Source organism: Maniola hyperantus, chromosome 2 (assembly GCF_902806685.2).
Source record: "Maniola hyperantus chromosome 2, iAphHyp1.2, whole genome shotgun sequence".
NCBI lineage: Eukaryota > Metazoa > Arthropoda > Insecta > Lepidoptera > Nymphalidae > Maniola > Maniola hyperantus.
The window spans coordinates 5,404,194-5,422,822 of NC_048537.1; the positions used below are offsets into that span (position 1 = coordinate 5,404,194).

General features: G+C 39.4%; 1 protein-coding gene across 3 annotated transcripts in view; it reads left to right on the forward strand.

The window, feature by feature from the left end:
- Nucleotides 1-18,629, forward strand: part of LOC117988881 (insulin-like receptor) — a 96,802-nt gene that overhangs the window by 56,751 nt on the left and 21,422 nt on the right. For all 3 annotated transcript variants that reach the window (XM_069502493.1, XM_069502497.1, XM_069502503.1), the window contains exons 3-11: nucleotides 10,351-10,525; nucleotides 12,012-12,120; nucleotides 12,457-12,588; nucleotides 15,296-15,437; nucleotides 15,650-15,828; nucleotides 16,876-17,031; nucleotides 17,450-17,609; nucleotides 17,894-18,038; nucleotides 18,274-18,494. In XM_069502493.1, coding sequence (XP_069358594.1) covers nucleotides 10,351-10,525; nucleotides 12,012-12,120; nucleotides 12,457-12,588; nucleotides 15,296-15,437; nucleotides 15,650-15,828; nucleotides 16,876-17,031; nucleotides 17,450-17,609; nucleotides 17,894-18,038; nucleotides 18,274-18,494 — 1,419 coding nt within the window. The remainder of the gene's footprint in view (nucleotides 1-10,350; nucleotides 10,526-12,011; nucleotides 12,121-12,456; nucleotides 12,589-15,295; nucleotides 15,438-15,649; nucleotides 15,829-16,875; nucleotides 17,032-17,449; nucleotides 17,610-17,893; nucleotides 18,039-18,273; nucleotides 18,495-18,629) is intronic.

Here is an 18,629-nt window from a genome sequence, read left to right on the forward strand (position 1 = left end):
AGGAAAGGTCGTGAAATCGTACACATTTCTTGGGAGGCAACTCATTGAATTTTCGTCGAATTTAAAGTGCTAAATAACTCAACCATAGCCTTCTTTATAAGACAATAAAGAAGGCTGTGACTCAACTCTTGCTGGCCTAACTGTATTTGTTTTGTTCTAACAATTCTATTATGTGACGGAGCTTCAACAGATTCATGATTAGATTTATATCCCGTCATGTCCTGATCTTTATCGGGACTAAGAACAGTTAAAGATGTAGTTAGGGAGGCGAATAGGGGAATTTTCGGCAATACTCGAGCGTGGCAGTTTAAGATATGAGAGATACCTTAGACCTAATAGAACAACCTTGTAAAGTATTTAGCTCTATATGTAGTGACGCGCACCTAGGATAGACGATCAGATTAGTAAAAAAAAATATAGTCTGAAATAATCGAGCGCGTCAGATTAAGATATTGGGGGTTGATTTTAGTATTTTAAGACTAAATTTAACTAATCTGACGATAAGTCCTTGACGCCGCCGAGTTATAGGGTCGCGAACTTGAAAAAAAAAACGTTAATCCGGAATTCTCGAGCACGATTTTTTATTTTTTTACTTTGAAGAATATAATCTAAAATTTACTAAAAATACAAAATCTGCCGGTTTCCGCATGACCGGAAGTGTGGAGGAGCCATTTCGTCTTCCGAAAAACGCGTTGCGGCATATAAGTCGCGAACGATACATTTTACCAAAAAAAAGTTTAAATAAACAAAAAAGGTAATTTTATTTTACACAAAAAAGGTCTCTTTACATTTTTGTCCAAAGTTAAAACTTTTTGACTTGAAGCATCATAAAAACTCAAACTCCCGGTTTTTTGAGTATATCTCGAAAACTGAGGTTGTTAAATAACTGATATGAAATAACGATAATTAAATTATGTGACTTTTATTATATCTCAAAATATTTTTTTTCTCAAGCTTCTCGACATTTTCGTGGACTCGGAAAAAGTTACGCGTATCTGTATACAAAAGTATCATTAACATGTAGTTTCATGTATGTATATTATTCAATAGCCTGTTGATCCTCAAATTGTTTTTTGGACGTACCGTAAGCAAAACGAAGTGAAGAATTGAAGCAAAAAAGAGGAATTTGCCATAAACATGTAATACAGACTGAGCGCTTCGCGGAAATATGCCGTCCTACCAGTATTTTTCCTTAATTTCAATTATCAAGGAGAAAGAAAGGAAAAAAAAGAAACCAAAAACCTTTTTCGGTCAGATTAAGAGAACCCACCAACATTTTTGTCAGATTAAGAAAATATGCTTTCAGGATACCGAGATAAACCTCCCCTATGAAAATCTGACGCGCTCGAGTTTTTCGAAAAAACATTTTTTTTTGCATTTTCAAAAATTCATCGTAACTTATCGTCGCGCCGAAATCGTCAGTTTTTATAAAGGGAGCTTCCTTGGGGCCTACTCAACATCCCTTCCGAAAATCTGACGCGCTCGAGTAATTTTTTTTTTTCCATTTTTGACTACTTTATATGCCTACCCCCACCACGCAAACCGGCTGATTAGTATACCGTTGTTATCAGAGGCACTTGGGGCATACGTAGTATGAATATCTGACGCGCTCGAGAATGCCCAAGTAACTGTTTTTTTAAACATTTTTGAAAAACCGTACACGCCAAACCCACCGCTAAAATGGTTTTTACCATACGAGCTTTTCTTTTCGAAATTATTTTATCTTTCGATTTTGATAGGCCTCGACGGCGCCGTTGAATTACGCCATTTAGCTACCTCGCCTCCCTTAACTAATGCTTATTTATTGCAATCTAACCACAAAAGACTAAAATAGAATACGTGCATTCACGATTGTAACACAATATTTGCAATATAGGTACCTCTAATACCTTGTGTTTCTTTTCAAATGCCATCATAGTTGTCCTACTTAGGAACATAATAATATTATGCAGTACGCAATAGTCACAAAATGAATTGTTCTAAATTAGAGGCGCGTGATCATATTCTGTGAGAATGTTTACTTGTAAGTTGTATCGGACGTCGCGTAACAGCGAATATATTGTGCACGTGACGTTGCGGTGGCGCGGCGGCCCTGCAATACGTGTTGTTGTTCTTGTATCTAAATGTGGTCGAGGCTAGCGACGCCAATTATATTGGTCAGACAAGCAGCTCTATTTGCAGTGAAAGTGCAGTGAGTCAGATACGAGTATCGACTACGCCGCGCGCTTCTGTGCTCCGAAATAGAGCCGCGACGCCTAAACGCCTGTCGCCTATTTACCGCTCGCCCGTCGTTTTGCACACCCACATATTCATCCTACAGTTTCAAAACTTATCAGTTATCACTTACAATTACAACATAATTTCCTTAATACTACCACGTCGACGCAATGACCCAAAGATGACTTTGGCCTCAATAGAAATTGCCACTTCCTGTCATGTGTTCATGCTAATCGGATGTTTTGATTTCTGAGGGCTTGCAGGTCGTTGCTCACTCTATCCAACCAGCGATAGGTACCATAGGGTGCTCAACAGGGCGTTTACCCAATGATAACCCACGTATGCTCTTTTTGCAGCACGATTCTCTTCCATTCTCTCTTCCCTAGGTGTCCAAAAATAACACAGTATAGCCATTGACTTATATAGTATAGCCGACTTGTCCCTCCAAATTGGGTTCGGATTAATTTATGATGGTTATTGAGATTATCAGCCACTCAATGCGACCATCTAATCTAAACTATTTATTCTACATACAATATTCAAATGCTTATTAAATAACTTGTAGGTAACTTTAAATGACTTGGTATCTACTGTGATACATGACATAATATTTGGTTTAAGGAAACAAATGCATTCCGAAATTGTTTTGGTTATTAAATTAGCGCAATCTCGTGTGTTATGCCGCCGTACACGCGCTTACCACGTTTACTGGGAAAATATAGCTAATTAGTTTTATTAACACTAGTTAACGTTAACCTTCACATACTGATCATTTTAGTGCGTCGAATGATTTGCGACGTTATCAAACTGTTGTTTTTAGGTTACCGGAAATCGGAGCCGGAACTGCACAATACATTACATACATACGGACATTTTTTGTTAAAGTTTAGTTCCCGTCACAGTGAGAAGTAATTTTTTACGCATTATAATATATATAAGTTGTTTGTTTAATATTTTGAGCATTTTTATAAAACAGGTTTTATATTATTTCAGTTCTTTTGATTTTCGTTGATATTGGGAGAGTTTACAATAATTTACCAACGACGCGGACGGGTGGGTTTTGCGAGGTATTTTATTTTTGTACCCAAAAGTTGATAGGTACCTACCTACAAATTACAATCTTCAAAATAATGTTCCTTCAAACAGGGATAATATAACTTCTTACTACTTACCTATATTTTGCATCTAATTGTATGCTTATTTAATCGTAATCACATGCCGGTCTGTTCGGTTGTGTAATCAGTAATCACAGCCGTGTAGTACCAGGTAGGTACGCTAGTATAAATTCCCGCCAAGTAGGTACTTATGTAGGTATGTGCAGTTTATCGAATGCACTGACGCCATGTGCATCATTGCTTTAAACGCAGCACCTACTACGTTGAGCATTTGTGCCACATACCTATGACGCAACCTGTTAATCCAACGAGCATCACTGAGCGAACTCAATGACTATAATTTTACGGAATTATCGTAAAACGTGACGGGCGGCGCGGAGCTTACCATTAATAACTGGCCGCGTCCCGTACTATGTGATTCATTTGTTGATACTTGATCCGTTTAATTAAATAAAAGAGGTTTATCTATCGAGTTTTGCTGATTTATTTTCGAAATAATAATTTTTCTTTTGAAACTCTATGCACCTATGTACATATTGTTATAGGTATACATACATGCATTGAGTAGTTGTCACGATACGAGTACGGCGCCGAAGGGTGCGGGCGGAATGGAGGCTGTTGTAGTAGCAACGTAGTAAGCGCGGGGAACGGAAAGGGGGAAGGGCCGGGGCTTGTAAGCGTTCAATATTCTGTTTCACCAGTATAAAACAGTGTTGTTTGTGTACTGAAAGCCACGTTATCGATACTTGTTTTATCGATATCTATCACATCATTTTAAAGTATATCATTTTAAAGTATGCGCCAAACCAAATACATACATTTAGAGTAAAGTACATTGACTACTGATACCAGAAATTAATGAGAGTTGAACTACGTACCTACTTAATTTACAAAACAAATATCTTTGAGATAAAAAACATTAAACGTCGATAATATTATTTGCCATAGGCCATAGGCCTAACCCCTTCTTACTCTGAAAGGACACCCGTTCTCAGTAGCGGGCTGGTAATGGGTTGATCATGATGAATATTAATTGCAATTCTACGTATTGTAAATACTAGAAACACATTTGATTTGTTTATTTGTCTCAACTCTCATTTCGTTGCCCTTCATACAGTACTGGCTGTGTTATTAACCGACTTCAAAAAAGGAGGAGGTTCTCAATTCGTCGGAATCTTTTTTTTTTTTTTGTGTATGTAACCGGATTACTCGAAGACGCCTGGACCGATTTTGAAAATTCTTTTTTTGTTCGAAAGGGTATACTTCAAAGTTGGTCCCATTTAAATTTGGTGAAGATCTGATGAACATCTTCGAAGATAGATACTGGAACTCCTCAACGGATAAGAGTACATTGCTCGCGATCAGTGTAATAGCTTAGTAAACAGTAGATTTTTAACCAGGCATAGCATATTTTAATACCATGGGGCCACTAAAAATTGTGAAATAAATTTTTTTTACAAAAAAAAAAAAACCTACTTCGATACACAAACACTAAAAATTGAAAAATCATTTAATTTATTACCGAATATATTATGTATACAAGAGTTAATATAGTTCCATAATAATATTTTTTGGGGTCGGTGCCAATGAGGTGCCATTGTGCAGTCTCATAAAAATATGAAGTCTAGACGATTCGCGTAGCTAAAGCTAATTGGCACCGGCACCAAAAAGTATTATTACGGAACTATATTAACTCCTGTATACACAATATATTCGGTAATAAATTAAATAATTTTTCAATTTTTAGTGTTTGTGTATCGAAGTCGGTTTTTTATACAAACCGGTCAGTATGCAAGTCGGATTCGCACATGACGAGTTCCGTGCCATCGGACGAGATTATTGGCGGTATTATAAAAATCACATTGAGTACTTCATGCATGTTACTACAAAAATATACTACTTATGAATATGATATTATTAAGTGCAATTAGGAAAATGTTCTCTTGTGTTAATGCGATATCGTATTTATTCATAAACTTTCTCTTAGGCAAGAGTGAATCGGGAATTACTTGCTAGGAAATTGGAGAGTGCTTTAAGAAAAGCCACACAGAAGTTAATTCGTTCAAGACCACAATCAGCGTAGTGGCAGGGTATCCGACTTACAACTTACAACAGCTATTTAATTAGGTTTGTTTTAAAAACAATGTCGATACAGGATCACGGGCATCACTAGCACTTGCAAGGAGTACAATAACATTCCATACACTATAAATATCTGCTGGGTCGCTCGCGCTGCGGGGTGGGGTGTGGGGCGCCGCGCCGTTCTGCGGAGTGTGGCGAGTTCATTTGCATCGCTATGCACTCGCCGTGCACCGAGCCACCGAGTACCTAGTACCTATAGTCGGCGACAGGTCGAGATGGCAATCGGGGAGGGAACGCCCCGCACAGCCACAGCGCTAACCTGATGCGGGCGAGCGCGGGTGACGTTCGGGTGTGCGGGGCGTCCTATACCTATACTATAGCGCGGACTAAACCTACTCTGACCAAACTAACATTCTTTGACCGGCAGCTGGCTTTGCGAAGATGCTGTCAATGCAATAAGATGATTGTAATCATGGTAGATTCTAATAAGAATCGACCATTATTACAAACGCAATTGTTCTGATTGGCTGAATTTGTTTTATTTTGCTGCACCAATGCACTGTAGCCAATAATAGGCTAGTATCGGCCAATCAGAGGTGATTGCGATCGTTACACTGTAGCTGTCATTTTACCGTAATCAAGCGGCTGCTTTGCGCTAATGCTTCTGTACCACTACTGTAGTATTCATGTACGTAATTCATGAACGTAAAGTACGGAATTCGTTAATGTAGACATCGTGGCTGATTCCATTGTACACGATCTCTTCAACTAAACTAGAATGACACGTCTAAATCTATTGCTATCCCTTTCATAATGTTGCTTGCGGAAAAGGATAGCACTAGATTTAGACATGTTAATTTAGTTTAGTTTAGAGATCGTGTATTCGCATTCGCTTTTTCTTTATTGCTGATAGTTTTTATCGAGGTTTTTAGTCTTTAAAAAGTAGAATTTGTTTAGTCATTTAGCTATCAGCGTGTCCTCTCGACACATATATGCCTCTTCAACCAACTTCCACCTTTGCCTGTCACGCGCTGTCCTTTTCCATGTTGCTCCTCCAACTTTTCTTATGTCGTCTTCCCATCGCCTGTATTGTTTTTCTCTTTTCCTTTGTCCATCTCGAGGTAACCATTCAGTCATTTTCTGTGTCAATTTTCCGTTGCTTTCCCTTGTCATTTGTCCTGTCCACCGCCATTTCAACTTTTTAATTGTTTCAAGTATGTCTTGTACTTCAGTGGTATTTCTTATGTCATTCGCTCTCTTCCTGTCTCTTAAAGTGAATCCTTACATAGGTACTTCTCCTGCATCTTTTTCTTACTAATCTATAAAGAAAAGGGTAGTAAAACCAAAACCGACAAATCCGAGCGGACTCATCCTCATCCATTTAATTTGAAATTAACAAGTTAATCCCAATTCTCAAATAATAACTGGTGTACGCACTTTAACAATAAACTGTGGAAAATCGGTCATTAGAAATAATAACGAGCCGAGACACTCTTAATACGCCATCCCACCCCTTGTCTTTCTATATTATCTATGATTATATTATATACCTACTATAATAAGTATAATTATATTAATGTGTATCCGACATGTATGCGGCACCAGCCTTTCAAACAGTACATGATCGAAAATTGTTAAAAGCCTAACTTTTTATCGGACGGATACGGATGTGGTTTGTCAACTATAAAGGGAAAGAGTAATAATATTATGCTTAGTTAAATCTTATTGGTAATACTCATAATATTAAATACGTATGAATTTCATTCACGATCTCTTATCCCTCACACACATTTTACGAACAGTAGAGTCATGCCTGACTCATTGATTACTGTAATAGGTATACCTATATTGGTAGCTCATGTTATTGCGTCGTTGTTTTAACGTTATGGTAGATAGGTCATTTATTTTTATTCAAGGAAATCATTCTCGGCGTGTTTAATCATTAATGTTTATGTTATTATCATTTTTGATAAAACATTTATGTTTCATGTTATATTTAAAATTATTTGAATGAAATATAAATTACCTACATGAGTAGTTAAAATCTTAAAAATAAACTTATCAGCACTAAATCTCTATGTTCAAGTCATAGACTATTATAGTATCAAATCACTGGTTCAAGTTTCAAAGCTAGAAAAAGAGGATTTTTTAAGTTTACTGTACTGTGGCCAGTATCTCTTATGGTTGTAACAAAAAGCACCTTGGTTTACCTATTTGAAAATTAAACAGGTACAAAGTATTAGTTTTAAAAAAAGGATGCATGCATGGATTGGGTCGAAGTTGTTTTTTGGTCACGCGTGTATGAAATTCGGTAAAAAAAAAAACAGAAACTGAAACTGGTTTGGTAATTGTTTGGTTAGCGTCTAATATCAACAAGGCTTGCTTGTTTGCAAAGACGCCATTTCAGCATTTACTACCCTCCCGCGCAATTTTCGCAAATGCGCATTTCTTCAAATGCGTCGGGCGCGCTTCTTTTATAAGAATTCATTTACACATGGTCAGATTTGTTATCCTGCTAAAATTTATAATCCTGTATAAAATTTGTTATCCTACTTAATATTATAAATGTGAAAGTGTGGATGTTTGGATGTTTGTTACTCAATCGCGCAAAAACCGCTGCACGGATTTGGATGAAATTTGAAATAGAGATAGATTATACACTGGATTAACACATAGGCTACTTTTTATCCCGGAAAATCAAAGAGTTCCCGCGGGATTTTGAATAATGTGAATCCACGCGGACGAAGTCGCGGGCATCAAACTAGTCGGTCTATAAAATTTGAAGACGATAAATATTATGGTCCTAAGTCCTAACTAACTTTATCAAAATACTATATTGACATTATTTTTACCATTTACATTATTTTACAGTTTTACCAAGGAAATGGGACTGGGAATCAGTGGGAAGGGAAAAATCCGAAAACCAATTTTGCGAAGTGAATTTATGGTTTAAGATACAATCACAAAAAAAAAAATTTCTTGTACGATGGTAATTGGTACGCACTACGGAACCCTTCGTGGGTAAGTCCGACTCGCACTTGATCGGTTTTTAACTTTTTATTATTCAACTATGTAGCTTATTACCGCGACTTCGTCCGCGTGGACTACACAAATTTTAAAGCCCTCTTTTACACCCTTAGGGGTTGAAATTTCAAAAAATCTTTCTCTACGTCATAATAGCTGTGTGCCTAATTTCAGGTCGATCCGTCTTGTAGTTTGAGCTGTACGTTGATAGATCAGTGATTCAGTCAGTCAGTCAGACAGCTTTTCATTTTTTATATTTAGATTGGAGCTGAACAAGGCAGTTTAATTTATTTATCGATACTAAATTCAATGAGCGGAAAGTGTAATTATAAACAATTTCCATGCGTTTTACTTGCTCCTTTATCGAACCGCCCCGGGCCCACCAGCCCCGTATAAAAACACTCTGATCGGATGAATAAAAGAAAATGCTCCTATGGTGTGAACTGTGAACTGTGAACTAGCTCGCAACAATGTGCCTAGGTACTGCGTACAAAAGATAGAGACGTTGAACTACGCAATAGTATGACCTTGCAACCTTCTATGGTTATGTATCAAAAAAAACCTAGTCACCATTATCAGTAATTGAATGAAACTCGAACGGGCGGTATTGTGTGCCTTTTATATATCCCATTCTACAACACTCAGTAAACAATGTTTATATATTTAGCGTTATTGGAAATATAAATGATACCACACATACTGATGAGTGCTTAAATATTTTGATGGACAGTATCAAAGCTGTTTCTTTATTGTTGGAGAATAGAAACAAATTGTATACCTATTGAGCAAGATGCTATGAATTATGATATTATAAAGCTTATGCTCGCGACTTCGTCCGCGTGGACTACACAAATTTCAAACCCCTTTTCACCCCCTAAGGGGTAGAATTTTCAAAAATTATTTCTTAGGTGATGCCTACGTCATTATATAATAACTATCTGCATGCCAAACTTTAGCCTGATCCGTCCTGTAGTTTGAGCTGTGCGTTGATAGATCAGTCAGTCACCTTTTCGGGAATCAGGCACAGCCCACCAGTGACTCTAAAAAAACTGGCGAAACAAACCAGCAAAACTTATAGTCTAATGAACTTCCGAGTTGTTGCTTCGTGGGAGGCCATTAAGCAAGTATATAACCCAATACAAGGCGGAACTAATAACAAAACGTTTATTACTGATTAAGATCAATTAAACTTAGTTGTTTTCCTTAAAATAAGTATTGATATACATATTTTACTTCAATCCAAGCAAGAAATGACATTTACCATTCATGATTCACTTATATATTATGTCGAGTGTTTATATCCGACGTAATAGTTTAGAAAGCATAAATGTTTTTGCATTCTATAGTACGCGACAGGTTGAGATGGCAATCGGGGTGTGAGACGAGGGGACGCCCCGCACACCCGCACGACACCCGCGCTCGCCTGCACCGGGTAGGCGAGGGGGCTGTGTGGGTGTACGGGGCGTTTGCTCTCCGATTGCCATCTCAACCTATCGCGCACGTAGTACGTACATAATATTATATCCTACTACGAGGTTGTTATCGTAATCTCGTAGAGTTACTATGCGTAATAAGGTTGGGCAAATATTATTTAAACTACCTATTCCTTTCAAGTTAAAATAGGCAGGTGTCACAGACGGACGAATTTGTCGCAAGGATTGCGACAAATTTTGGTACAAACCCTAAACTAATACATAGTTAATTAAAATTAGACAAAAGTACTTACTTTTGTTCGTCTTTAGAATATTTTTTTATTAGATTGAATGCACCTAAAACTGATGAGACTTGAAAGTGATACAATGGGTAACTCTAACCTATTCCTAAGTAGGTTTTCTATATTCCTAGGTAGGATTCTTAGAATTTTAAGTGTTGCTAATGTATTAAGATATTATAAGTATCTATTTTGTTGCAGTATGTCCATCGATGGACATCAGGAACAAACCAGACCAGCTGGAGAAGCTAGGGGCGTGTCGAGTGATCGAGGGCCACCTCAGCATTGTCCTAATGGAGCGCTTCACCACCGTCTCCTTTCAGAACATCAGCTTCCCAAAGCTACGGGAGGTCACCGGCTACATATTGATATACAGGTAATAATACTAATAGGGATAAGGGACGTGTGTGGGCTGGCCTAGTTGCCACAGTGCTGAGTCCATTGAGCTGGTTAAGGTCGGTCAAAATCGGTTTAACGGATGAGCTGTAAAAAGATAGCAGACAGACACACAGACCGAAGACGCACTTTAGCATTTTTATGGTTTCTAGGTGATACCCGCAGCTCGCGACTTCGTCCACGCGATTTAGTTTTTAAAAAACCCTGTGGGAACTTTTTGATTTTCCGGGATAAAAAGTAGGCTATGCCCGTCTCCAGGATACAAGCTATCTCTGTCTATTATCTATTTGATGCCCACGACTTCGTCCACGTAAATTACCTAACCGGAAAATTTTGATTTAAGACCCTTTTTGTTCCACCTCAAAATTACGCAACTAAACGGCTTGTTAATAAATAAAAATAAAGCTGTTTCAAAATAGTAGCTTGCCAAATCTACGCAGACCTCGCAGGTAATATTTTTATGAACCAATGCCTATTCAATCTTACCGTAGTAGTGGCTTTCTATTGAATTCGTAGAAAAATACGTCATCGGAGGCTAAATGCTGTCAGCGTTCTAAATAATAAAATATGATCTATTGAATAGAAAAATGAGAACTGGAGGCCAAATAGGTATTTTCAATATTTGAAACCATCTCAACAATAATTTTGTTTATTTGATTAAAACAAAAAACCGAACCATATTAAACTAATTGGTAACTAGGTAGGTAGATATTTTTTATATAACTATATACTTAGACTTGACGCTTGACTGCAATCACACCAAACAGGAGTTGATGCAGCCTAAACTGGAGCGCGCCCGCCCAGAAGGGCCTATTCACACTTCTTTCGAAAGTGCCAATATTATAGCTTGCGAGAAAAACGGAAGCCAGGAGGATCGGACGTCAGATTTCGACTATGTAGGGGTGCAGACTGCAGACCTTGCAGTTGTCTCGCGGTTCGATATCGGAACGACCAGGGGGGGCACTGGATCGTACTTATAGTTCCTTAAGCACTAGATTAGCAGAGTGAGAATCGACGTCCTATCATATTGAGCCATAGCCATAATTATAATATTTAATCTTGTGTATTACTCTCTCTCTCTCTGCGCTATAATATGAACCGTAGATGAAAGTGTGGAAATAAATGGCAAGTGATGGCAATAAAAATGAAATTTATAAAGCATAATATTTTATCGTACGGTAGTTAAATTCTGATGGAGCTCTTTATTTGAAACTAGCTGAACCGCCCCGGCTTCGCTCGGGTGGAGTTTAGAAAATTGAGGCGGAGGTTGAATTATAAATTTTTCTCTCCGTAAGAACCATCCTCGTACTTCAAGGAATATTATAAAAAAAGAATTAGCGAAATCGGTTCAGCGGTTCTCGAGATTTGCGATGACCAACACATTTGGTGATTCATTTTTATATTATAAGAGATAGATTAACTAACGATGTATTAGACATCATCTTAAAGTACACATTTTATTTCAGAGTGAACGGTGTGCGCAACCTCGGCGACCTGTTCCCGAACCTATCTGTGATACGAGGCACACAGCTGTTCAAGGACTTCGCTCTTGTTATATTCGATAATGGCATTGAGGTAAACATGTTATTCTTATTACTTACTTATTTGAGTGCATCACTTTCTTTAAAAGTAAAATTTCTGACATTATAAGCGTTCCATAAGGTTTGTACGCGCTCCTTCATACAAATATATAATACGTTTTTGGAAATTATAAGGGAATCCATAAACATAATATCTACCTATAAAATAAAAACCGGCCAAGTGCGAGTCAGACTCGCGCACCGAGGTTTCTATACTACAGTCGTATTTTTCGACATTTTGCACGATAAATCAAAAACTATTATGCATAAAAATAAATAAAATTCTTTTAGTGTAAATTTTATTTATCTCTCCCTTTTTTCTTCTTTTTAGTCTTTAGGTCTTCGCTCTCTTACAAGGATAGAGAGAGGCGCCGTCCGCATTCAGAACAACGACCGGCTCTGCTACGCCAACACTATCGACTGGACGCGCATCAATCCAGACTCCGAAAATAATATCATTAGGGTAAGCACTTTGTTGTTTGAATAGCATATTTACCATGGTATTTCGCCACCACTGGCACCACTGTAGGTACTAGGTACGTCTTATATAAAAAATATATGGTGTAAGTAATGCAATACACCACTAAAGCTACTTCGTATCTACTATGTTCGCGAACGATCATCATAACTCCGTTTTCCGGGTGTTTGCCAGCGCGCGGCGTACTTGACTTATTGTGGCTTGCTCTTACGGCTTTCCCATGGCACATACCCAGATGTGTAGGCGACGAACTCGATGGTGTCGACCATTGCCCAACATTGCCCTTATAGTCGGCTCGTATGCGAAGCAAACAAGTGATATAAACGCACATAATATACCTATCTTCGAAAATTAGAAGTGCGTGCCTAGGATTGAATCTCGGACAGTCCGAATAAGAGCCCGACATCTTAAGCAGTAGGCTATCATCATCATAATCATGATCAACCTATCGCCGGCTCACTACAGAGCACAGGTCTCCTCTCAGAATGTTAATGGCTTAGGCCTTAGTCCACCACGCTGGCCAAGTGCGAATTGGCAGACTTTACACAACCTTGAAAACATTATGAAGAACTCAGGCATGCAGGTTTCCTTACGATGATTCCTTCCTTCATCGGAAGTAAACAAGTGATATAAACGCACAGGTGCGTGTCTGCAAGTAGGCTATCACCGATTATATATTTTTATTTATTTAGCATACTGTGTAATTAATGGAAGAGGTTACGACCGCTGTATGCATCATGACCGCTGTCTGCGTCGGAACCCCTTCCATTAATCTAACGTCACTAATGAGGTTACAATGCAGGCTCATATCTCTACATATATAAATGAATCACTGAATGTGTTGCTGATCGCAAATCTCGAGAACAGCTGAACCGATTTCGCTAATTCTTTTTTCATAATATTCCTTGAAGTACGGGGAAGGTTCTTACGGAGAGAAAAATTTAAAAAATTCCCTGAAAAAAATCGACTGTTATGCGGTACGAAGTTCGCCAGGGCAGCTTAGTTAGTTATGAAATTCTATAAAACCTTGTCCTGTTTATTTTCTGTTATGCGGATTACATACCAGACTGGCGTGTGGTAGGTATGTTACCAGTTATGACGGTAATGCGGTTCTCACTTCTCAGCCGAAGCCGATATAATGTTCCTTACAAAACTTGTTTCGGACTGGACCGTGGGATTTCTTTGTTATTAGTTCCGCTTTTGTTCTGTAATAAAAATAACTTCGTTGTTATTGTTTTGATGACTGACATTCCGTATTATTGTCCCACCTTCTCTCATCTGGGACCGCCTAAAGACCTTACTTAGTTGCGAAACAATCTACTTATGAATATGTTTTTGTTCAAGTAGACTTTTTACAAGCGCTTTCGAATAGTCGGGTAGTTTTAATTTACCACTGGTTCGGAATCTACACTAAGTACACTAATATTATAAGTTTGGAAGTAGGAAGTAATCTCCGAAATAATATTTTAATGTAGATAACGGTTAGGTAGGTACATACCACGATTTATTTGAAGTTTTTATTTGTCGATATTTCAACCCAATTGGGACTGCGGTGCCGCGAGAGATGAAGTTCGAGCTGTCATGGGCAGTAGCACCTCTTACCTCTCAGTCTCTCGCAGCACCGCAGTCCCGTCGTGACCACGACCCGTGCAATCGGGTTGAAATATCGACAAAAAAACTTCAAATTAATCGTGGTAGGTATGTACCCGTTATCTACATTAAAATATGTCGTCCTGACGCCATAAGTAGGGAAATATTCGGAAGACCATAGTATATATTTTTGATATAGTCCATACCTATGAAAACATGCAGTATGCTGCAATGCGTTATGCAATACACCCCTAAAGCTTTAGTATCTTGTGTTCGCGAACCTGACTGAAACACTCCGCGTCTCCGTCCAACTCCAGAATATTAGCAACGTGGACGATTTGAGCTGTTCCGTGTTGGCGTGTTCACGTTTCGAGAACGAAAAAACGCTGTAGTTTCACGAAAAAATCGTTCAAGTGCGAGTTGGACTTAGACAAGAAGGATTCCGTAATCCGTACCATCGTACAAAAAATAACACTTTGTTTACGTGGCCGTAAGAATCGTTTAGTATTTGTTGTCATAGCGGCAATAGAAATACACATTTCGTGAAAATTAAGGTCTCTACTCTCTAACACACCTAGTATCTCCTTTCACCAAAGGTTGCATGGTAGTGATTGCTGTGAGCAATAAGGCCGCCTTTGCATACAATTATATTTTAGTTTTAGTTTCTTTGTTTTTGGTCATGTTATGTAATATTTTTTGTGTGCAATAAAGTATTTCTATCTGTCTATCTATCTCTTCCTATTATGGTTCACAAGATACAGTCCGCTGACACAGACGGACGAACGGACGGACGAGCGGAGTCCTAGTAATAGGGTCCCGTTGGCACCCTTCGGGTACGGAACCCTAGAAATAACTGAGAAGTGTATTGTATGCCCAGCTTAAATATCAGTTGACTAAATTGCAATAGATAGTTAGGTATCCATAGGAGATCAAAGTCTGTACGTGCAGACTTTGATCTGTGCATTGCATTGCACTGTAAGACAAGTGCAAGTGATCGATTTATTTTATAGAGTCGCAGTTTCTAATTTACAAGTGCTAAGCTCATGTAAACTAGGCTTTATCAAAGTTGTAATCTATTTAAAACCACTGGTGTTTGTTACAGTCCAACTACGACACGCGGCTTTGCGGTTTATGTCCGAACGCGCAGAGTCGGATGGAAGACCACAGGCAGATCCAGTTCCAATGCCCAGCAGACTTCACAGGCCGTCTGCTGTGCTGGGACGACAAACATTGTCAGAAAAAAGGTAAAAGAACTTCTTGATCAATCAAACTATTAAACACTTGAGGATTGATTGATTTATATGATTTTTAACCGACTCCCAAAAAGGAGGTGAATCCGGTCCGTTTTTTGTTTGTTTGTATAAATTCATTGACTTGAGTAGTTAATTTAGACCTCAATACATTTATCTGGTGAACTTTATAAAACACACCTACAATTTGGGCATGTTGTCCCCAGATTGTCCAACGAAATGCAACGGTCGAGCATGTATGTCGGACGGCAAGTGCTGCCACCACACTTGCCTGGGCGGCTGCGACGGGCCCTCGCCCAGCGACTGCCACGTCTGCGCCAACTTCTCCCTCGGCTACGACGACAAGCGCACCTGCGTGGACAGATGCCCCGCCAATACCTATGAGGTACTTACCTATTTAATGGCTGTTTTATTACCTTACGCTATATTTCCGGTTTTGTAGGCAGAAAAAGCTCTGACGCACACCGGCAGGCCCTGCTCATCCGTTTTGACGAGTCCCCCAGACTCAGAATTTTGCCGGGTCCGACGTCCGTTTTTGAATTGAATTCGACACCAAGTTTTCTGACTGACAATTTCTGAATTCTGATAATATTGGCGAACGCGAAGGGGGCGGGCGCGTGGGGTTAACTCTTCCTTGGCCGCAACACGCACAACTTAGTGTACTACCATAAATGTGAACTAGGCTCTTCAGAAGACGAATATCTCAGTTAGAGTCTACTACGTCATCTTGAAATCAGAAAATCGTGTTAGTATGTTTTCGCAAGTCACCCAATAATAGACTGAAAACTACAGACGAACGATTTATAAAAGTCATGTACCCTATTGTGTGAAGTTCGTATTAATTACCTGTTTTCTAGCTGGCGCCATCTCTTACGTAGAGACATACGTAGGTAAATTACCTGTACCTAATTACTACTAGATACTATTACTATGTACTACTATATGTGCCTGTCGTACTGGTTGATGGATTGCTCTTTAGCACGACGCGGACGGTCTGTAGCGGACATGAGGTCAATACTTGATAGTTATAATTTGTTACACTACCAACGTATTTAACATTTTCTCATTATGTAAGTATAGTATCATGTATCATATACTATTTACCATACCTACTTAGTGAAATCGATCTTTGCATCAATACCTTTGTCAGTTGTCACAAATCCTAAAAACTTCAGTTCACAGTTCAGATATGTGCCCATCCTAGTGAGCAACGCGACGTCGCGCGTCGTCGCGGACAGAATACTCAATATTACCTTTTAGATACTGAAGGCTCACTCCGCAAAGACGTTTAAATAAAAAGCGATTCTTTTTACGACCCTAAAAAGTGCAATTCAGCTCGAAAAGCACTAAACGACGTAACCACAAGTAAAGTTCACTCGCCTTCGTGACTTGCAAGAACTGTATGATTGTAACCTTATGATTCTGTACGCAGCTATCAAGACGTTGCGTCACAGAGCAGGAGTGCCGCTCCACGCCGCCGCCGCAGAATGACTTCGCGGACGCGGCCGAACGCGCTCCCACCATACCTGCCTACAAGCTGCTGTTCAACCGGTCCTGCGTCTACTTCTGTCCCAGCGGATATATTGAGGTAGGTTTGCTTACAGACGAGCGGCTTATTGTAGACGGTGACAGGTCAGGGGTGACTGTCGACGTCAGTCACCTCTGTCTCGGCGACAAAATACCGCGTAAGAACATTAAAAGATCCACATTTCACCTAAACTGCTGTGGAAATGTGAAAGCTTAGTTCGTATTCCTATCTACATCTGAATGTAGCTGAGGCATCTATGTACATATGATGTAATTTAAGTGTTAAAAACTACCGCGGATCGTCTTATGAACAAAAAACTACGCGCCTCTCATACCCTCCTAAAATAGACTGGCAGGTTGTGCAATAAAATGGATAAAGAAAATCCTAGATGTCTCCGTTGGCCGACTGTATGAAATGTCTATTTTAACTGTGATATTTGTATGTAAGTGTGGATTTAATTGATTGGTTTGTTGGTCAGGTCGGCAGCAGATACAACTCCACATGCCAGCGGTGTCCGAACAGGGGCTGCAACCAGGAGTGCTCGGGCGGCAAGATCTACTCCATCACCTCTGCGGAACTGTTCCGCGGCTGCACCCATGTCAAAGGCACGCTGGATATCTCTCTTCGGACCGGCGGTGGTGAGTAACATTGTTTGAAACGATTTTTGTTTCAATCTTCAGTTGCTCGATTTAAGAACTTAGTGCATTTTTGTTTTTTTAGGGTTCCGTACCTCAAAAGGAAAAACGGAACCCTTATAGGATCACTTTGTTGTCTGTCTGTCTGTCTGTCTGTTTTAGAAAGGGGCGCTTGCTATCTGCATTCCATTTCCAATGGTATAATACGGTCGCGACTGGCAAGTGTCAACGCTCTGCCACAAGCTCGTAAAGAACAATAATATAATTATTATGATTATTGTTGGCAGGCAACACGATGGCCGTGCTGGAGCAGTCTCTGGGCGAGGTGCGCGAGATCTCGGGCAGCCTGCGCGTGGTGCGTTCCTACCCGCTCGTGTCGCTCATGTTCCTGCGCAGCCTGCGCACCATCGGCGGCCGCGAGACCGACAACAAGTGAGTCTGTAATGTCCACACTACCTACCTATCTATATTGAGCAACACGATGGCCGTGCTGGAGCAGTCTCTGGGCGAGGTGCGCGAGATCTCAGACATTAACATTCGTAAACATACCATACATATTAACATTCATAAACAAACATACCATATAACATATTTAAAACATATGTAACATATTTTAAAAAAATTCAACGAGGAAGTAAAACCTAACTGCAATGTTTCTTGGTTCTAGAGGGCAGAGCCTGTACATATTCAACAATCCGAATCTCGAACTGCTATGGAACTGGTCGAATCATGGCCCTATAACCGTCGAGAGAGGCAAACTATTCGTACACTTCAACCCGAAGCTTTGCTATAAAAACATTGAGGAGCTCAAAAACATGACCCTCGATCCGATCTCCACTTTCAGCGAGACCGAGGTGTCGCGAGACAACAACGGCGACCAGGCTTCTTGTAAGTAACATACGTGTAAGTAGTTCGGGACGATCTAATCTAAAAGCTGAGCTAAACTTGACAATTCTATATTTACTTTTGAAAATGTAAAATTATAAAATTTGTCTCTGAGTGGAGTAGAGTACAGTTTTATTG